The sequence below is a fragment of the Bemisia tabaci genome, chromosome 10, assembly GCF_918797505.1.
Source record: "Bemisia tabaci chromosome 10, PGI_BMITA_v3".
In the NCBI taxonomy this organism is placed as follows: domain Eukaryota; kingdom Metazoa; phylum Arthropoda; class Insecta; order Hemiptera; family Aleyrodidae; genus Bemisia; species Bemisia tabaci.
Genome location: NC_092802.1, coordinates 24335159 through 24358085, shown reverse-complemented (window position 1 = coordinate 24358085; position 22927 = coordinate 24335159). Strand labels below are relative to the sequence as shown.

At 39.7% G+C, this 22927-nt stretch overlaps 2 protein-coding genes across 2 annotated transcripts in view; both read left to right on the top strand.

The window, feature by feature from the left end:
• Nucleotides 1-22927, top strand: part of Dop1R2 (dopamine receptor 2) — a 323217-nt gene that overhangs the window by 178752 nt on the left and 121538 nt on the right. The window lies entirely within an intron of this gene.
• On the top strand, nucleotides 15715-22433 carry LOC140225668 (uncharacterized). Its single transcript, XM_072305283.1, has 3 exons — nucleotides 15715-15865; nucleotides 20581-21028; nucleotides 21799-22433. Exons 2-3 carry the CDS (start codon nucleotides 20617-20619, stop codon nucleotides 22431-22433), a joined length of 1047 nt encoding a protein of 348 aa, XP_072161384.1. The 5' UTR covers nucleotides 15715-15865; nucleotides 20581-20616.

Below are 22927 nucleotides of genomic sequence, written 5' to 3'. Positions count from 1 at the left end.
TTTCTTCGCTTAAATTATTCCGTAGCACTTTTCTTCAAGAATCTGATAAGATTTTGCTTGAGGCAGATCAAAAAACTTAAATTCGATCGAATAGCTTTCTACTTTCACAATACACGGTCTCGTCAAGGTGCGTCTTTGACCTCGCAGTGTTGGATCGTGAATTCTCTTTTTATGCTGTTTGCCTATTTTGAAATCTCTGTAAATGAAAACTAAAGGGGTTGATATGTGCGAGTTAATGACGCGCCTTATCAACACATTGTGTTGGAGTTCACTGCTTGTTTTTTTTTTATTTATTTTTTGTTTTTTTGTTTTTTCAATAAAACAAATTGACTGGACTAGAATCATTGTGTCTCTGAAGACAAAAGCTAAGTTTTTTGATACAGAAATACTAATATATTCATCCTTCATATAATCAGGGAGATGTTGACCCAAATATTGATGTATATTTTCTCTGTTCGCCCAAATTAATGATGGTATTTCTTTTTTCAATAAAATTAATTTACATTCCACGTTCTTAAAGCAATATTTTCTCCAAAACTCAGCAAAAAATAACAATTTATACCTACGCAAAAAGTAGATAAATAGATAAATAAATAAATAAATAAATAAATAAAGCAATGACATGAAAGTAGTATAGGTAGTACACATCTAACATTTCGGTTACATCTATTTGAATGAAAAAAATGGCAATTTAGGAAGCACATAGGTCACTTATCGACGGTGAAACTACCAAACCACGTATCTCGGTTTGCGACGTCGCAGACTTCCTGTCATACTTTATTTTTTAAATGAAATGCTACTTAACGTCCAGTCTTGAAAATTTCCGTGATTTTTCCTCTTCGTGCGGAGAAAATTCTGTGAAAATTTCAAGGAATGGTATTGATTTGGTCTACTTCAAAAAAATAAAATGTGAGCGGAGATTTTTAAACACCGCAAACGAGATACGTGGTTTGGTAGTTTCACCGTCGTTATGATGCGTATTCGGGCATATGCGTAGAGTAAAAATATCATACTTTACGCCGAAAAAACGAAACTGAAAGTTAAATGCGTTAACTTCCAAAAACCATACATAATCCAACGAAAATAAATAATTGGTAAATAACAGCTTTCTTGTATGCAAAGAAAAAAAATTAAAAATGTTAAAAAAGAGATGTCGACACAAAATTACATAGCCCCTTCAATTCTGAAGATACTACAAACGAACTGTACCTTAAAATTTTCATATCCCAGAAGCAAAAGTTCCCATGACGAATATTGGTATCGCTAGCGATTGCAAAAACCAACTTGTCTTATTTTACGTAGAAAATTTTCAAAGAGGCCGTCCGAAAATTTCACCGAATTTCTGCGGCAGCAAAGAAAATGCAGCGAAATTTTCGGACAGCTTCGTTGAACAATTTCTCCGCAAAAAAATAAAATGGCGGCGGAAATTTTTGAACGTTGCATGGCGCTTGTGATATTTTGACCGGAAGGTGACGATTTCATCTGACAACCAACAGCAAAGTATAATCATTATTGTCACAAAAATAATACTGTGTTGTGCGAATGTAGTAAGGATTGCGATCTTTCCGGAAATTGGGATCTACCAGTAACATATTCACGTAAGGCTGTAATCTTGGACACGTATGCACGTATGGTCCCGCACAGCACCAGCTTATTCAAAAGGTGTTTCGCTGCTGTAGACAAGAAAAGTAGTAAAAAAGGAAGAAGAAAGGAGGTGTGGTTAAGTGGAGGGTGGGGCAATGCATAAAAAACCGAGATGCCTCACTTTCAACTCCACTTGTAAATACTTGAAAGAAGTGCTCTTCACTATTTTCCCTGGTATTATTGTCGCCTGTCGCCTCTCAATTTTTAATTCTTCCATGAAAAAGGCTGAAAACATAATAAACGCCTTTGTCTTGCCCGGAATAAACTCATCACGAAGACAGTTAAGGTGGGAGGAGGATGTTTGGGAGAAATTGTAAAGGCAAGGGAGGAAGGGCAGATGTTATGTTCTATCTATTATTAACTCGCGAAATTTTCTTCGTTCATCAGTCTGGAATACATGCTTGGGTAACCCGCCTACGTGCTTTTCTATTTGGTTTTGGTATTGTATGTTGGACTTACTGCGTTGAGTTCTATTATTCATGAGGTATTATTCATGGTGTTCATGGGTATGAATTCGCGGCAAGAAATTTTAATGGCAACGATAATTTTAAATTTCCAGGAATTCAATTTCGTAGTCATTGTTAGAAGTACCATTTTCTCTCGGAAACGGGAATTTCATCGATACATAACTGGCATGCAACCTCAGAATTTAAAAAACGGTAACAATCACACTTGTTAACTATTTTAGAGACAAAAGTGACAATTTTGGCTGCAGCTTGAGGCTGAAGTTATTATGCGACGCACTGACGCAGGCGATCCTAAAAATCTACGTCGTTCAGCTCAGAGACACTATATTTGGACGTTTTTATGCTAAAGAGAACTAGAGAACACAACCTGTGAAAACATTCTTCGAAAAAAACAAAAATAAGATTTTTGTTCAATATTTCGCCCCTATCGAAAAAATTCCACCAATTACCTAAAAAAAAAATAAATAAAAACTTTTGCTTCCTTCCTTACTTTTATATCCCATTTTTATCGCGTCCTTGATTGTGATAAAAATTTACCGAGCGGAGACTGTCACAACTTGGAGTTCAGGGAATAGCCTTCTACAAGACCCAAGTCTACCTTTTTTGCAATTTTACGCAAAACTTTCTTTTGGGCTAATAGGATATCACTTACATGTCACATCTGAGGCATGCCCCCACAGATGTACGCCTTAGTTAATACTGGAGTCAATGTTGGCATAGTCATAATTAATTAGGGAGTCTCTGTCAACTCTACTAGCTAGTTTCCTAATGGCAAATATTTTGGAGGCAACTTTACGCTGTACATAACTGGCATGGAAGTTTCAGCTTCGATTTTGGTTAATATGGAAACCTTAATATTTGACTGATGGCTCACTAGAGTTTCATGACCTTGGAAAACAACTTTCAATTCCTATCAATTTAAAAAAAAAGTGAACGGCATTTCAAAGTACCTCCAATACATTCCGAACGAACACAAACGCTTTTATGATGAAATAATGAAATGGCCAACAACTCAAGCTGAAAGCAACATTGAAAGTGATGATGAATCTTAAAATAATAGGTGATCTTTCCAATAAGATATTAACATCATTAAGGCCAAACTGCTGTACATTTGACAACCTATGATCCTCATTTATTTCTCATGTTGTTCCTAATTTACCATCTTAAAAAATATAGAAAACAAGCAGGAAGCTCCAACGCATTGGCGTCGGAGAGCGGCTCTGGGGGCAGTAGTTGTAGTCAAGAATGAGGGCCTAGACACATTTTGTCATTGATGTACAATCCGACAACTGTCGATTCATGTTTTGTAACTTTTGTAGCCGAGTGCCGTAGGTTAAGGGCCCGTTCGCAAAAACTAATCGGAACTGTATGAATGAATTGCTCCTTTTAAAAATCAAAACAATATCGAATTGCGATATATTACACAGTTAAGATAGGGCTATGTCCTGTCGTAAGCGGCGACATACAGTCGATATCATTTCAATAATCGCCCCAATGGCCACGATAGTTGTTAGACGTTTACGGTTTCCCTGGTAACCTTTGTTTGCTATCAGCTGATATCAAGTAATATGACTAGGAAGCTCCAACCCAGTGGTTAAAGCTTCCTTAACCGCGAAAACTTTAAAATTCAAATTTTCAAATTTTGAACGTAAAGTACATTTTTTCCATCACGAGATAAAAGCACAAACAAGTTTTGAATTGTTGACTGTATCACCATGATTCCAAAAATACAATACACAACATAGCATTGACTAAAAATAAAACAGTATGCAATAAAATAAAGTCATGACAAGGAACATAGCCGAAAATGGCGCCGATTCCCATCAACCAACGCGCGGTCTCTACAATGTAACATGCTGCATTGATACTCCCCAGCTGGGACCGTCCGTAATAGCAGCTCTAGTGCAAGCACCAGAGCCGCTAAAAATGAACCTCTACCCGATTTTGTATCAATTTTTCATCAACACTTCTGTAAAAATCCAAACTGTGAAAAAATGAATTATGTGCAAATTTTTAAAAGTTCCAAAACTTGGCCAAAAATTCAATCTAGGCTATCCAAAATTTCAGTAAAAACACGTACTGAACAGTTCTATGAAATGAATTTTTGTCAATTTTTTTTAGTTAGTAATTTCTAAATTAAGAGGTTTTTTGTGTCTCCCGTATGATTTCGATGTTGTAACATAGCCCCTTTTTCCAAAGGTTGATGGAATTATGCAGAATTCAATTTACATTTATTCTGAGAATTTAAACTCTGTACAGCTGTATAGTCACATTTAACTCTGAAGCTAAACATTTTAACGGGGGCTTTCCTTATTGCAAAGGTAAATCGAAAGTTTGACGTAAATACCCAATAAAAAAACAACAAAAAACTATAAAACACCTGGAATACACCTGGAATACACCTAGAAATCTGAAATTAAAAAAAACCCTTAAAAATGTGGCCCGAACTGTAAAAACAAGGTGGTGGAATAATGTCTGGTCCACACTATTCTGCGGGGAAAGCATATGTTTCGTATTGCTCTTGCTATTGTCTCATCATGAAATATCTCCACCAAACAACCCGAATGCTTTCAAGCTGTTATCTTGATTTTTTGAAAATTGTATGGGGAGGGGGTGTCAGGCCAGCTTTACGGGTGCGTAAGGAGGGAGGGGGAGTTAACAAATCAGGAAAAGGGCATTACGTAATAATAAGTTGCACGGCCTCTAATGGAGATGTTGCACGTGTGAGGTATTTGCGATTTGACTGTTGATTCTCATGTAAAAGTTCGCGAGAAACACGATGGTGCAACTGGTTTTCTTTGAAATCATCTCCCAAGCTCAAAAAAAGCTCTCTAAGTGAGGCCAAAATGGAGGGGATATCCCACGCTATCCTGAGAGTCCACCTCTATATCAAAACAAAGTCTCCATGCAAATATAGGGAGCAAATACATTGGCAGGGTTGCCCTCTTTATGTAGGGACTCCAAAACTGAAAACACGGCATCACTGCTAATGTATGTGCTCCCTATCTTTGCATGGAGAGTTTGTCTTGATGTAGAAGTGGACTCTCAGGATGGCGTGGAATATCCCCTCCATTTTGGCCTCAACTTGAGAGCTTTTTTTGAGCTTTGGAGTTGATTTCAGAGAAAACCAGTGGCACCATCGTGTTTCTCGCGAACTTTTACGTCGGAATCAACAGTCAAATCGCAAATTCCTCACACATGCAACATCTCCATTTAAAACGCCCCTTTTTTGCGCCGAACCGAATGATGTAATCTGGCACCATCAGAAGTGAGGGCGGGTTTCGACGGCTCTTGTCAAATGTCATTGTACTCCTCATTTATGAAATCGATAAGCGATTCGGAAGTTTATCTTCAGAATCAAAGAATCAAATGAACCGCATTTAACTGAAAGGAACCAAGCCACATCAGCCATTGCCAAATTCAAGTGGGCAATTTAACTTTTTATAAGAGAACGTTAGTGCGGATTCGTTTGAAAATTTTAAGGAATTTGCTTCGTACAATGGAGAAAATTCACCAAAATTCGCATGAAAATCCGCACAACCGTTTTCATGTAAAATATTACATTGCCCGGTGGAATATGTCAATAGCTGATGTGGCTTGGTTCTTTTCTGTTTAACGCGGTCCAAATTTCATTTATGCACGGAAAAAATTAAATTGCCGATTTAACAATTAAATTGCTACAAAAAGTGACTGCAACGTTTCAACGTAGATTTTACAACACAAAAATGCTACTTTAACCACTACTGTAAGATTCGGTCTCAATGCGGGGGCCAGGGCCGGATTCACCTACTTGCCGACCATGGGCCGCCTGTATTTTGCCGCCCCCTTTTCATTCGTTTTGAAACTCGATAAAAACCATCAAGTGAACGTGGCAGCGGGGGAGGGGTGCATAAGACGCATTTACTCGTGTTGAACACATTTTTTGGGAAAGCCCTGTCAACACTACTAGCAAAAGTTCACGGAACTTTGCAGTTAAGTTTCGTAAACCTATCTCTGTGTGGACAAGGCCTTCCACGTTAGGTGCAAAGCGTGAAGTATTCAGACAGTCTTGTAGGCGCTAATATGTGTTACATGCCGATCGCCGAGGACTTCTCCTTTTCATCTCAAGTCCTCGTTATCGTTTCTCTCTAAGTCGCGCCGTTCCTGCAGGCTGATTATTTACTTCCCTCATCTATTGACCTTGATAGGCGCGGGCTGCGGATCTATGAGACAGAAATTCCGAGCAATTCAGAACTAATTTCAATAGATCTAGCTATAGATCCACTGATAGATGCGGATCCCCCGGCCCTAAGGCAGTAGATGCGGTGACATCTATTAAAACTGTGCTTCTGATTGGCCGACCGGTACTGCCGCGGCGGGATTCGAACCCACCATAGCTCGGATTGGTAGCGACTGAATATCGACGCCGCTATCCACTGCGCCACGGTAGCTGATAAGTCGGAGTTGAGTAAAACACTGGTAAAACATGATAAATGATCTATTTGGAGGTTAGGTTTCCTACGCGCTTCTTCTTCTTCACTCGGTGAATCAAGGTGTCTGATTGGTTAGAACGATTATTTTCATCTCAAAGCAATCGTTCAACACTGTATTCCAACTTTGCTGATCTATCGCTCATCCATCGAATAGAATCACAGTGTAGAATCACAAATAGTTTGATCATAGATGCGCGATAGATGAGATTTGCAGATCTATAGCCGAGATCTATGAAAGTAAATAATCAGCCTGCAGGCCAAATTGCGTGTTTGGTTTCTCTCTTAACTCGACTAATTGAAGGTACTGTCTCTTGTATCACTAAGAGACGACAAAATTAGAGATTACTATACTCTCAGTAAATGAATGATTTTGTCGCTTTTTCTCGTTTGTAATTTTTTTTGTCTAAATCCGATTTTTTTTTACCTACACTTAAAAAAATTGCAAATATTTGCCACTCCTTAGATTTGCTGCCCCCTAGATTTGCCGCCATGGGCCGCGGCTCATGTGGCCACCCCCTTAATCCGGCCCTGGCGGGGGCAGAACATGTCGGTGCTTTTAACGTTGTAGTCTCGCAAATGCAGAGAAAAGGGCATCGAGGCACGCGTATTTGAACTATGACCCGTAGATCGTCAAGCGACGCGCGGAAGTGGTTATCTCTTCGTAATTTCCCCCAAAACCATTCGCTACAAACATGTGACACGGAACAAAGCGCGGGAGCAGAAACGAATTGAATCTGGAGGAGCTAGGAGAGGGGGCCGGGGGACCGTGCGCCATCGAAACGACGCCACTGATCGTGTTATTGGTTCGAAAACGTTCCAACCGGCGGGTCGCTCGAGAAAAACCCCATTTTTCTCGGTCTACACAGGGTGTTTCAAACGCAATACCCCTTTTTCTAAACGGAGAAATGAAACTTTTTTTTTTTTTTTTTTTTTTCTTGAAAGGAATTTTATTTAAGTATAACGTAACTACCACAAAGTATTTCAATGTATCTATCTACATGATTTAAAACTGAAACTAAACGAATTGCATATTAAATTTACAGAACGTTAGATAATACAACACTGGAAAAAAACCATTGGATCTAGAGTCCAGACTCTTGAGAACATTGACAAGAAAAAATACTCTTGATTCAATCAGAGTTTTGCTTATATCAAAAGGAAATCCGCTCAAATTAAGAGGCTTGGTTCTTGAAATAAGCTAGATTCTGATTGAATCATGAGTACTTTTTCTTGTCGATGTTTTTAAAAGTCTGGACTCTAGATCCAATGTGTTTTTTTTCCAGTGTTTCCAATCTTCGGTTATGTTTCTAACGTAGTGTTTGAAGCACCCTGCACCGCTACAAACAAGACAAACGGAAACAATGGAGAGAGAGCGACGGAAAGGATGCGTGTTGATGACGGCGCAGGGATACGACTATTCGTACTGGATGGATGTCCGGGTTGCGTCTGCAAAATTGAAGGCGCTTTGGCGCGAGGCGTGAACTTGCAACACTCGACTCAATGCTGCCAATGAGGTGTCCATGTCGCTCAGATTCGTGACTTGTTTAAAAAAAGGCCGTATTACATCTCCCCTATGTTCGGTTGTGTTTCTGACGCAGTGCTTGAAGCACTCTGCACCACTACAAAGAAGACAAACGGAAACAAACACACCATGGAGTGAGGGCGACGGAAAGGATGCGCGTTAATGACGGCGCAGAGATACAACTATTCGTACTTGATGGATGTCAGGGTTGCGTCTGCAAAATGGAAGGCGCTTTGGCGCGAGACGTGATAGATCCAATGTGTTTTTTTTTCCAGTGAATAATTATCTAAAAAAAACAGGAATTGTAATATTCTCTGTCTTCTTTTTTAGAGATGTTAAAACATGTAGAGTTTCAGTTTAATTGTTTAACATTCTTCTTTTCGCACTTCATTCATACTCTCATTCATACCTTACAAACTATTTACGAAGTAAATCTTCATGAAAGTTCAAAAGTCCCCCACCTCATTGACCTTTTCCCTAAAATTGTACTATCTAAGAGGTTTCCAGCCTCCTCATTAACAAAATTAGAAATCAAAATGCAGTTTATTGACGCATGCAGGGCGGAACAGCGGCGTTACATCGTCACCCTCCGGCCAAAGTTTCACAAGCGCCAAGAAACATTTCGATATTTCCACCGCCATTTTATTTGGTCACAGAGAAATTGTTGGTTAAATCTATTCGAAAATTTCCCTGAATTTTATTGGCAACACAAAGAAAATTCAATAAAATTTTCGGACAGCTTCTTTAAACAATTTCTCTGTAAAATAATTAGGTGGCGTTGGAAATTTTGAAACATCGCATGGCGCCCATGATACTTTGGCCGGAGGGTGACGATGCACTGAAAATATCAGTATGAGAGCCAATACTATACATATACATACATATAGCCAATACTATACATATATATGTTATTTATGCCTTTATAGTTACAATTATCTCCTAAATTATGTCGTTGAAATTGTTGTGTTTCTCTACTTGCCTTGATGATGATTCTGTGAAATGGAAAGACCTCGGCATTTAATATAACCCACTATGTGAGTGATTTTATAAGTTATGTATTATCAAAGCGTATTGGCTCTCATCTTAATATTTTCAGAATGGCGAGCTTGTCTGAGACTAGTCCTTTTGCCTCACGGACGTGTCTCACACAAGAAATAGAACCACGTTAATCTGGGTAAAAGCAAACAAAAATCACGATTGGCACATCAAATGAGCTTAAATCCACTCTCGAGCGTACAATTTGTGTTGTTTTTAATATGCATTTTCAAATTTTCTGCTTCCGCGGGTAGTTTTTCTGAAGTCAACAATGAAACTAGAAAAAAAAAAACACATTGGATCTAGAGTCCAGACTCTTGAAAACATTGACAAGAAAAAGGACTCTTGATTCAATCAGATTTAACCTTAAATCAAAAGGAAATCCACTCAAATTAAGAGGTTTAGTTCTTGATTTAAGCTTAAATCTGATGGAGAGTATTTTTTCTTGTCGATGCTTTCAAGAGTCTGGACTCTGGACCCAATGTGTTTTCTTTTCCAGTGGACCAGATTTGCCGAGAAAGAGACACACGAAAACTAAACTTGAACAAACTACCGCGCAAACTATTTTTTGCGTGTGGTTTTAAACGTTTTTCTATCGACCTGTACGGTGTACACTGTAAATGGTACTCTAGTAATTTTAGGACACCCTATGTCTCGAACCTTTGCATCTTCAATCTGGCAGCGCTGTAAGCGGCTCGCTGCGGGGATACGTCTATTTTCATCATCGCGACGCGAGTCAAAAGGCGGGAAGCAGTCACTCAAACGCTGCATAAATGCCAGGCGGGCGCGGGCGGGCAGGCGGGCGCAGGCGGGCAGGCGGGTGACAAAGTCACTCGGATCCGCGCGTGGGAAAAATTTGAATAGCAAATAGAGGCAGAGAGAGAGAGGGAGAGAGAGAGAGAGAGGGGTGCGGGTGCCAAGGATAGCGAAATACGTGCAGTCGCGGGAGGAAAAATCTGGCTCCAGCTCGAACTCCGATGGGGCTGTTGCTGTCCTTCCGTCGGGCTAGGAGCAGCACCTTTCGACGTGCAGGTCTCGATGGATGATCGAATCCCGCAACCAATTCCCATTCAAACATGGGAAGTTTTCAGTCTGAACCCTCTGCGGCATGAATTAATTTTGGATTTCAGATTTTCATAGAGTACATAGAGTCGTAATGTAACTGGAATAGCTGGCGCCATGTTCTGCTCGACGAATTCCGAGCCCGGTGTGCGCCGAGTTCGGGTCACTTTTTCGATACATTTTCGATCCAAAATGGCGGTGTGGAATACGTGGTAATTCCTATCTCCTTTGTTGTTGTTGTTGTTGTCATCGGATGGTCGGGTACCCGTGTATCGCAAACAATCGATTATGTATCGAAAAAGTGACCCGGCGTCACACAGGAGTCTCGGAATTCGGGACATGGAAAATGCTTAAAAGTGGCGCCAGCTCTCCCACTTACATTACGACTCTGTGTACTCTATGCAGATTTTGGAGGACACTAATCTATTTATAGCTTGCTTAAAAAACATATAGTACCAACTTTTTTTTCAAAATTTTGAATTTTTGGGAATCACTGATTCGAAAAGAGAAGAAACCAATGAAAATTTGCAAAATCGTGCCACGGAGGAAAGATTCAATTTTTAAACCCCCAAAAATACGTTGTTACGAATTCGTAACGCTATGCCATATAGGGTTAAAATAGGTAGAGTCCCTTTATACTGAGAGTTAAGACAATGTGAATCCATCTCTGATCGGTTCCCGTATTTTAGGCCTCCACAGTGTCACAAACGGGAATAAAGATTACACTTTCATCGATTGCAAAGATTATAATCTAGAATGGACCGGGGAATAACGGGTTCGGCAAGGAACAAACGGAGTTAAAGAAGGAACGGAGAAAGGAATTTGAGAATGAGCCGATCAAAGATTACGGAAAACTATCAATTTGTGTATAATCTTTATTCCCGTTTGTGACTCCATAAGGGGGAGGGGGGTTGTCTTACTTCTCAGCATGAAGGGACTATAAAAATCGGTACCTCGCTTTATTTCCAAACTGCAGGTTTTTCCAGTTTATCCCCACTGCACAGTCGATAGTATACACGGATCAAACGGAAGTTAGATTGTACAAAACGACGTCGTTTGCATTTCTTTATAATTAACAAATGTTAACTTTAAACACTCATGTCCTGTCTGTTGATTTCCATAATTTCTGCCGTGTGATTCGCTTCCCTATCGAAATTTTGAAAAAAAAAAAAAAAAAAAAAAAAAAAAAAAAAAAAAAAAAAAAAAAAAAAATGTTGCATTATTTTTCTCCAATGGTTAAATTGTTTAAAGCCTCATTTTTTAGAGCCTTAAGTAATGGATACCTATGGGTGTCTGCCCGATTCCCTCCCAGATCCGATACCCACCCTAAAATCATTCCTGGATCCGATTCCCTTCGACGACGGTGGATTTAACGTGGCATAAATGGCAACGTCGCGGCAGTCACACATGTGCTATCAGCTAAACCCGTTGAATCCACTGAGTTGGTTTGACTGCGTATTTTGAAGATTCCTCATCTGAAATCGGGCGAAACCTACACCATACACCATACTTTTGGCCTGCCGTTTTTGCATTCGCCAGAAGTGGGTGACGCGTTTCTGAATTTTTTCTATTTGCTCATCATCCTGAGTGCCAAAAGTACCTTATCAATAACTACATCGGCGAGGGAGCCTCATTTAACTCCCAGAAATGTGGGTTGAAAAAACTGCGGACCTTGAAAAATCTACGCACGCTTGGGAAAATTCCCGTTAGCGATATAATTATTTTTTTACAAAGACTATCCAATTTTTTTTTATTTTCGTGAGTGCTTCCAAAATTCCAGGAACATAATTTCTAATTAACTCCACGCACTATAATCAGGCTGGAGTGCAGCCGAAAGTGGCGAAGGAAATCGAATTTTTGGAGAAATGTTTCGCGGACCTTTCCTCCACTTACAACAAAGAGACTCTATTAAAATACATCGCATTCCCTGCGACGTTGCCACTTATTTCAAATTTTATCCACCGCCGCGTCGGGAAAGAAAGGATCGGATTCGGGAATGAATCTTAGAGGGGAATCGGGTGGTCACCTACCTATGATGACTTCGGATGGTCGAAAAAAAAATCTGTTAATAAAGATGCATCGCCGTTTTTATTTCGGGATCCCCTCTGGCAACATTTGAAAATTTCTGCTGCGTTTTTCCTTATTCCAGCAGAATATTTTTTTTTTCATTTCAGCATATCGTGGGCCTACTACTTCCATTTCTCATTAAGTCACTGACTTGAATGGGGTGCAGTGAGGACTAATTTAAATGAGCCACTCTTTTGAAATGAGTTCTACTGTCTTATCATCTCCTAGAATCCATGACGTTCATGCAAACTCTTACGTGAAATATTCGTCACTAAAATTTTTGATGAGCATCGAAGAAGAAAGCCAGATGTGAACTATGATTTCTATTATTCTCAGTCACCTGAAGATGGGCGGCCTGACCACCCGAAATGGCCATCGTGAATAGTAAATAAGTAAGTAATCGGTTTTGCCAAAAAAAGTTTTAAGTCTATATAATTGTGTGTAGTGCCGATAAAATTTTACAAGTGCAATATGCAACAATATAGTATCTATTATTCTCATTCTTTGTGGAAAGTTCCTCGATATTCAATTTTTGGAAGAACCCAGGGTGGCTAATGAGTAAGTAAAAAAGGAGGGGGAAAAAATCAAAAGCAATCTTCAAAGTGTTATATGTAAAAGTTTAATTTTATTCCCTTCTTCGCATGATACATTCTGTTTGGAGTAGTGTGCTCACCTTGTTTCAAGAGCAATCTTGTATGTAGCCAGTCTTATAATAACTGATGTGCCAACAGTGGCATCCATTGTAGGTATACGAATGAAAATTGGCCGCGAGACCATACGATCAAGACAAATCCACCTTGCAACGCAAAAACGCCGTAAACGCCATTTTAAATTTTTTGGAGACAATGTATCATAGCAAAAAAACGTGTGTACCTCCGGACAATGTTTTTACGGAATTCTTTCGCAAATACTATCAAGAACTTAACCTGAAAATTTGAGGTGCATGGGTAAAACAGTTTTTATTCTATAAAGTGTTAAGTTAAAAAAAGGAGGGAAAATCTTGATGGATTTACACGCGACGTTCTTGCTTAGCACGGTAGAAATACCATGGTAAGCGCGAGTGTCCATTCCCCTCCTCCCGTATAAATCTATTGGCTGAATAACAAAATGGGATAGTAGAAAGGCTAAAAATTGTGTTGCGTCTTGAGGATTTATTGTCAAACTAGGGGGCTACGCTTCCTTGCCGCTACGCAACACCCCCCCCCCCCCCCCCCGATCGCTTTGCGGGCCCCTCTCTTCGTGAGAAAATCTGAAAAAAGTGGGCTTATCTAGGCAGGGTCTTTATCCTATCGATGGTCAAAAGGATTTTTCAAACCATGACAGGAGATTAAAAAATTAATATTACGTGCTCAGAATTATTGAAGAAGTCAATGAGAATGACGCTTATTAATAAAACAGAAAACATGTTTATGAAGAGTGCTTCAGAAAGAATAATATGCTAGAGATTTTCAAGGGTGTCAATAACACTGATACTCTACCACACGAAAGAAATATGTTTTATAAAAAGTGCTCACGAATCATTGAAAAATCACTGAAATCACTGAGTAAGTGAAATGAAGGATAGGCAGTGAATGGGTAGGGTATACGATTGAGAAAAAGGGATTGGGGAATTGGGGGTGGAGTAAGAGACGGGTTGCGGATTGATTCAGTGATTATATAAGTAAATAAATGTAAAAAAAAGTATACGACATTATACTTGATGGAAATGCGCAACTTCCGAACATCACATGTTTTGATTGCTTTTTTTCCCTCTTTTTTTTCACGAGAATACTTCATCAACCCACAATGGGAGCAGGAGAGTAAAAAGTCACAACGAACGAAAGCCGACGTCATCACATATTTCCCTGGTTTTCGACCCGGTTATTTAAGAGCATTCAGGAAGGATCGCACGTCAGAAGAACAATTAATACCATGTAGTCTTGTCGTCAATAAAGGTTTTTTTAAAAAAAGGGAAATTATATCACTCCTTGAGCACCTCTCATGTGTAGCAACCTTTGTAGATTTAACGTAGTGAAGATATACCTTGGTGGTTCTACGTCACCATTTGATATATTAGAAACCGTTCCCTCAACCGGCGATGATGAAACTTTTAGCTCCGAAACGTGCATGTCTTACCTAAAAAGATCACCGCAAGTGAGTGACGGAATTTTTTTGAAAATTTTTATTCACAAGAGTTATCTCCATTTTCAGTTCATCAGAATTTTCTCGCTTCATCTTATCAAAAGAAATGAATCGAGTCACACGTCACGTATTGAGCAACCTTTGCTAAGGAAGAACGCCGCATGAACATTCGAGATTTGCCTAATTTTCTTTGATATAATCTTTATTTTTGAGGAAAATTATGAATATTCTTCCTTGAAATTTTCAATTCCTCTAAATCAAATTGCTAGTGAAATTCTCTTAAAAATTGGAAGATAAACAACCAACAGTTTCCTTGAAAATTCGCATTATACCAAAGGCAATTTGGCAACGCTTGAAGGCTTATACTGCGTTCTTCCTTAGCACGACAGTATGGATCACCTTTTTCTCAGAATTCCAGCTGAACGTTATGCCTTTTTTCCTTTTTAGTTATAGATCGTAGCCTTCCTGACATACGGGTGTTACTAGGTACGTTCGGCAATGAACCCTGTCTCCCATACAATATAATGCTTTTCCGGGCTCATGTCAATGTGCATTTACGTTCTTGTGTCAGCCAAGCGACGGAATGAGAGCGTCGTGGAAATTTTGCGCCGGAAATAATTTAGTCGTTGAGAAGGTTGCCGTCATTCCAAACTGCACACCGACGGTGAATCCACCAGACCACGTATCTCGATTTGCGATTTTGTAGACTTCCTGTTATACTGTCACGCTTTACTTTTTAAATGGAAAACTACTCAAAGTCAATTCTATAAAACTTCCATGTTTTTCCCTCCACGTGCGAAGAAAACTCTGCAGAAATACTATTGATTCGTTTTCCCTTAGAAAAATAAAACGGGAGCGGAGATTTTTAAACACCGCAAACGAAGTACGTGGTCTGGTAGTTTCACCGTCGACATATCGCGCAATATTGACCTTTCTACATGCAAAACATCTACCATGGCAAATATCATGTAAACGGGTTTCACATGTTTTTACTGTACAGCAGCATTTTCTGTTAAGTGCGTCAATCCCCTTTTGCGGAAAAAAACGTACTTACTGGCCATTTGACAGATTCATATCTTGTTAAGTTCACCCGGTTTTTCTCGCTGAATTTTATCCACGGCGGAGAGAGTTCATGTCACGAATCACACAATGAGCACCATGCATGCAAAGCATCATACCCAGAATTTCAGCTAAAAGCTTTTATCTTTTTTTCTTCGGTAACGCAAATTTCTGATAGGTGCGTCGTGGATTTTTTCGTGTATGTGTGTGTGTGAGAGAGGGGAAAAGGGGGTGTATGTGTGTGGGCAAGGGTGCGCGCAGCGAAAGTAGTCTACCTACTTGTGTCAAGATGATGATACAAAACAGTCCACGTTTGTTCTTTTGAAGTAGTGGTTGTTTATACGGAATTGTTCCCGGTAGAGATCTTTTAGAGAGCTATTTTATGAGGATTCAGCCAAGGCTTAAAACACGTGAAGGTAAAAAAATTTATGTTTCGTACGGTATTAATAGACTTTTACCCTTTAAACTTTTGGCTTGACTCTTTCCATTCATCAGTCCGCGTAGGTACTCCCAATTTGCGCGCCTATCACTTTTGGTTTTTTCAAACTAAATAAATAAAATAAATATTCTGTTCCTATCTTTCAAAACGACTTGTGACGGTAGAACATCATGCATTCCTAACTGAAATACCAACATATTGTAATAAATGTGTCGATAAATAACTTATATTCCGTGAAAATCATTATATCTTGATCCGCAAACTTTTTGGACTTTTTTAGCCAGAACTTTGATTGACAGACTAGTTGCTTGAATGCTCATCAAGTTTTTGTTGCGTATTTTATTTTGAATCAAATTTTAATGCGTGACTGTGATAGAATAGCAGTTGGGAAACAACAAACTGCAAATTCACTGATGTCAATTGGATAATGTATGAAAATAATTTAAAATAATACTCCAGCAATTAAACGTGCATAACTTTAAATTTTAAAACAATTATTGAATTACGAATATCAAAGAATGGAATCAATTCTTTCATTCCCTTAAATCATCAAATTTTAACTCGCTGGAATTCATTAATTGCAATTAATTTCCACAGTTTTTCGACTTTCCATGCATTAGTGTCCTCAAATGACCTTTTAAATATTTCAAAGCCCAAAAACCATCGATGGTGGTCCACATTCCAAACTTTAGTTAAACTAAAACATTTGGTATTAGGCCACCACTCCATTAGTCCTAATTTTGATCATTTTTCCTAAGTATTCTGCCTTTTACATGTGGTTTTTTGCAGTATAGCCTTCTAATTTTTAATTTTTACTTACATTTTTACTTACATTAGCATTTACGGCGTCACAAAATTCCAATATGTAGAAACGGTTGTAAGACATTCGGTTTTTCCGGGAAACTTTAGATCTATCAGGTTTTTTCTTCTTTTTTTTCTTTTCTTTTTTTAGTGCGTGGAAACAAGCAAACAAAGTTATTTCTTCCGGTAGGATCCAATATTTTATTTAATTGTAAATTTCAGAAAAAAATGAAGGGGATCAAAACCTCTGGAGCCACTAGAAATCTTAGACCAACATCTATGATATCTCGGAGTTCTTTTTCCCTTCATTTTCTTTCCTCTTTTTTGTTCCTCTTTTAGAGACGATAACGTGGCAGTTAGACGAATTTTCTTTTTTGTTACGTCATCTCGGTGAAAAAGTTAGAGCAGAATATATCGACCACTGGATAAAAGGGTTGATCGTTCAGTTTAAAAACGACACAACTTTGAAAATTTCAGATATTCTTTTTACTGTATTGGAAATATCGCATGTTAAGGTCGGGGGTATACGTTTCTAATGAACACATCGATGACAACTGCAGAAATTCATACATCTTGGTTTGTGGCGTTGCAGACTGTCCGAGATTATTTATTTTCTACGTGAAAAAATATAATTCTTAAAAACTTCAGTGACTTCCTTTCTCTCTGCAAAGAATATTCTGCAAAATTTCCGAGTTTCAGTCTCCTTTTGAAAATAAAACAAGGGCAAAGATTTATATACTGTTTTATTTTTTATTTATTAGTTTTTAGTGAGTTTCCTTATACATGGAAATATACTCTTCGTTAATAAATATTAAATAAATGTGAATATACGAACGATCGATTAGTTTGTAACTTATGACTGCTCTTCCCTCCGATATCTCCAATCACAGATCTACTCCCCTACAATCAACAGAAATACAAACCCTCTTACATGCGATGAACCTAATATTGCCACCAAAATTCTGAAACTCTTCACCTCTCTTAATTTAAAAATCTAAATTTTCGTTTATACTCCTATTGTCAAAATTACCTGTAAAGACGTTAATAGCCTGAGTCGCTGAATGTCTCAAAATTATAATAACTAACTTATTAACGTGAAACAATAGGAAGTAATAAACTTAAAGGGTTAGACCAGGGGACTGGCCAGTTCCTACGGTTTTACCCTTTTGAGGCGTCTGTATTCATTAGTGTTATCGAAGAGCTGAATGGACCACTAGACAAGGTACGAATTTCAGCATTCTGATACATGTTTCTTAACCAAAATCTCACGTAGAACACGATGCGTACAACGAAAATTACCGAAATCAACTCCTTACAAAGATATTTAATGATTCTTGATGCGTGAATTCAAACCACCCGCTCATGAAAACTCAATGCTCTACGTGATTCACATCGCGCGCTAAACGTTATCATGGCAGTCTCTGAGATATAAAAATCTGGCAACCTCAAGCTTGACGCTTTGGTTCAGCTATAGAAAATTGCTCATAGTTTGAACATCACATGGTGGGAAATGAACATTGCTCGATTGAGATGCTCGCAGAAACCGTTGTAGTGCGCGATTTGACTCACGTAGAGCTCTGAGTTTCTTGTGAGCGGGCAGTTCAAATTCTTCGTAACCAATGTGAAATAAAAACGTTATATCTTCGTTAGGAGTTAGTTTTAGTAATATTCGTTGCGCTAATCGTGTTTTACGTGAAATTCTGGTTAAGGAACATGTATCAGAATGCTTAAATTCGTACCTTGTCTAGTGGTCCATTGCCTCAATATTGGGGTGGAAATGGAGACGTCGCTCGTAATTTGGTGAAATTTTGGTAATATATTGTGAGACCGTCTCTATACCAAGGTCTCTATGGATATCTGAACTTCTTTCATACCACCTTGCTCCGACTATTTGTTGAAGGGTGCGATTCTTAACTCTTTGTTCTTCTAAATTAGACCGTGCTGCACACCCCCAGATCCGAGCTCCGTATGCTCACGTGGGACGTATGATTTTTTTGCACTATAGCAACTCATTATCTATAGAGATAATAAGTTACTATTGTGCCTATCTCTATACTCTTACTATATACTCTCTATACTATACTATGGTGCTCTGATCTCCACCAGAGTTCAAAAAATTTAATTTTGACTCTAATTATAATTTTTGGAACTTCTCGGCTTTGTTCTCCCCGCGAAATGGCGTGAACCCAGCACCATTTCCCCACCTTGTTATCTTATTATCTATAATTAGTGGCAATTTCCTGCCTAATTACCATTAGAGTTTCTTGAGTTTATATACAATTTTTAGACGGTACAGCTAAGATACGCTTTTTTTTTCAGTTTTACCGTCGATATTCTAGGTGGCGGTAGCCACCCCGGCCCAATCCTAAAAAAACTCCCCCTAAAAAATGACGAGACCAAATGAAAAATCTTTTACACGGTAAAGAGGTTACGGCGAGTGGCGTGGCGTGAAGGATCGATTATCGATATATCGCCATTTGAAGCTATAGTAAAGAATCGATTACTAAGGTGTTCGCTGCGAACGCCCTGATAATCGATCTTTTTCCATAGGTTTAAATGGCATAACAATTGATATATCGCAATTCACGCCACGCCACTGGTTACGGAAGGCTGGTTGCACCAGTTAGGTACGGTTGAGTCTGCCGAAAGTATGGTTGGATAAACCATACCCCTAGCTGGTACCATTACTCTTGTAACTGACGCCAAAATCAGCCAGGAGAACTGTTGCATTGGATTGTGATAATTTTTTTTTCAGTTTATGTTAACAGTCTGCAGACCTGCACTGAAAAAGAACTCCGGCTGTGGAAGTCACACTTACGGGCTATATAGACATGCCGACTATATGGTCTGCGTTCCAGGCGTAGCACCCCGAGCAATTAAAGCTATGGCTCCCCGCTCCAGCACCCGTAACTTTCGGCCTCTGAGCCGGAACGAACGGTATGTCTGTATAGCCCGTAACATTATTTTTCAGTGTGAGTATGTTCCACTGAGGTTCAGTTCCTATCCCTGTCTCACTCACGCATTGGCCGTTCAAGTATTACCTAAGGCATTTTCGCCAACTTTTTGACTCCCCCCCCCTTGTAAGCCACCCTTAAGAAATCTCCGAACCCCCCCACCCCTTTTTGAATTACGTAAAATTGGCCGGGACCCCCTCCCCCATTTTTCCAGAGAAAAAAAACGGAAGAAGCCTGGTAAAATAGCTGGAATGAATTCAAGGCTTTTGTATTTTGATGAAAATCCGCTAAAATAGAAGCACGTAATTGAAATTTAATTGTCAGGGTGTTTACCAGGTGTAAAAAACCAAAACTGGGGACTTTTAGGAGTGTTTTTGTACAGCGGAAAGCTTGCGAAAGACTCGGTTTGACCCCCCTCCCCCCTTCGTAAGGCTCCGTATAAGACGAGCTCGGACCCCCCACCCCCCAAACTGGGGACTTTTGGGACTTTTAGGAGTGTTTTTGTACAGCGGAAAGCTTGCGAAAGACTCGGTTTGACCCCCCTCCCCCCTTCGTAAGGCTCCGTAAGACAAGCTCGGACCCCCCCCCCCCCCAAAAAAAAAAAAAACCTGGGGACTTTTGGGACTTTTAGGGGTAATTTTATACAGCGGAAAGCTTGCGAAATACTCGGCTTGACCCCCTCCCCCTTCGTAAGGCTCCGTAAGACAAGCTCGGACCCTCCCCCCCCCCCCCAAAAAAAAAACCTGGGGACTTTTGGGACTTTTAGGGGTGTTTTTATACAGCGGAAAGCTTGCGAAATACTCGGCTTGACCCCCTCTCCCTTCGAAAAGGCTCCGTAAGACAAGCTCGGACCCCCCCCCCCCTCCCGAAATGCCTAACGTGATACTTGAACGGCCCCATACCTTCAGATTACGGATTATTATTTGACTTTCTGCAGTACGAGTGGAGCCTTGATCTGCCAAAGGGCGGCAGCATGATCGTTCCCGCAGCTTTCCGGGTCCAGTTCGGGCTCCTCTGTTTGAATCATCTCCTCCCATCGCTTGTTCAGGCTGCCAAACCCACGCCACCCAAGCTCTGCAACACCCTGACTAATGTCACCCGAGGGACGATCATCACCACCAAACCTTCCGGAAATAATATGTGGTGCGGTCTAAACACCCGTCATTATCTCGCTGTGGCCGATAACAAGCTCTTTTACCTGTATTGTCCTTTGGAGTATCGAAATCACGCCGTGGGTTCGATCTTCTACCCGAATCTAACGTCGGAATCATATCGAACTTTCTACCCAACCGAAATGTGTGACGTCAAAACGGGAACGTTTAACACTAAGGACAACAGCAATATTCTGGCCGACATGCTCGAAGGTCGGCTGGTGCCCTATGACGGTAAGTTTTTTGACCTAGAGTGACAATTTTTGTATTGAGTCTGATTCAGACAGGAGTCTGATTAATCGAATGCATTAAAAATAACCTTTACTTTTGCTGTTCTACTTTTACCTATTTCAATTATAATCCACTTACAATGATCTGTAATTCGAGACTCTTTTATATTAACACCCAAAGCCACGTCTTCTGACTTCGTAAACGAATGAGGAGCAAAAGTGGAAGGAAGAGACGAGTGAACGGAAATTATTCTTCTTTCTTTTATAATTTTTGCTCCTCTACTTCTTCTTCTTCTTCTCCTTCTCTTTCTTCTTCTCCTTCTCTTTCTTCTTCTTCTTCCCCATCTTCTCTTTTACTTCTTCTCTTTCTTCCTCTTCTCTTTCTTCTTCTTTTCTTTCTTCTTTTCCGCTTCTCATTCCTCTTTTCGTGCCTATTCTCGTTTCGTCACCTCTTTCTTTTCTTTTCTTTTCTCTCCTTTTTTGCGTGTATTTTTTCCGCTTCTCTCTTCTAATTCTTGTTTACTTTCTTCTCCAGTTTCCAATCCCTTCTTCATATTTTCTTCTTCATAGTTGTTTTCCTATTTTTCTTCACAGCCTTCCGCTTTTCTTTCTATTCCTGTCTCTTTCCTTTCAGACTGATGAACTCTACAATACGACTCATCATATCGGAACTTTCCTTGTAAATGTTGTGTGTACAAGCCGTCCCATCTACATGCTCGCTACATTTTTGTAATGAATTGTTTTTTTTTTTTTTTTTACCTTTTTCATGTCCAGCTAATGGTTGCAATCCTAAACACTACATCGAATACTTGACATATGGTAATATCCCCAGAACCAGCAATCTAAGGGTGTCTCCGACTTGTCCGGTATTCCAAACATTCACCGCTTGGACCAGGATTGACAATAACTTCCGACTCAAAGATCAGCAATCGTACTACGCATGGCCCTCGACACCGAGGGCGGGTTACCTTACCCCCATATCGCAAACACGGAATCAAGTTCCGAATAATCCCCTCAAAAAAAGTTCATCCGGTAATTCCAGAAAGGGATTGGGTGGTTGGGTTGGTCGGGTTTTATCTAGGAATTGGGGTTCCCCCAAGCGCCTTGGAGGTGTAGACAAGAGGGGCGGCGGGGGCGGTGGCCACGGGGGTGGTGGCGGGGGTCATGGTAGCAGTGGCGGGGGTCATGGAGGAGAGGGTAGTGTGGGCGGGGGTGGAGAGGGTAGTACAGGTACAGGGGCGGGTGCAACAGGTTATCGACCATACGTTGGCGGTCGAGGAGGAGGACGTACGTCCGCTGGAAACAGACCACAACCGCTGTTGGGTTTCAAAATACCTTCTGGGAATTGGGCCAGGTGGGGGTATAATGGATATGGTGGTGGCGGTCAAGCTATCGGGTACAGACCATAGATTTTTTCGGGGGCTGTAACTTATTTTGTATCTTTGATCATTGTTTTTGTATTTTTAAAATCCTTGATACTTGTATAAACTAATCTGTATGACAGCAAACTGAGTGAATGTAAAGACGGGTAAAGAAGGGTACATGGTAAAGTAATGGTTGGAAATACACTAAAAAGAATGATATGCTGTTTCAGCACCTAGGATGTCAAAAATGTCTATGATGCTAAATAAATGATCCTAATAAGCTGCCTTGATTGCCCACGCAATTGAATTTGCATTCACATGATGTAAAGTTACCCACGGGGGCGAAAAGGCAGCATCTTGGGATCAACAGAAACATTTGTGACATCCTAGATGCTAATACAGCATATTATTTTTTTCAGTGTAGGTTTGAATGATTTATTGTGACAAGTATATAAAAATTAGCTTTAGTTGATTTTTAGCTACAAATTATGTAATTAATAGATCCAAAAGGGGCTTCTTACATTTTTCAACAAATAAAA

Excerpts from the sequence above, each read along its gene's own strand:
- LOC140225668 (XM_072305283.1), top strand. The coding sequence starts at position 20,617 with ATGATCGTTCCCGCAGCTTTCCGGGTCCAGTTCGGGCTCCTCTGTTTG. Across the intron at positions 21,029-21,798 it reads TCGGCTGGTGCCCTATGACG|CTAATGGTTGCAATCCTAAA; the intron begins GTAAGTTTTTTG and ends TTTCATGTCCAG.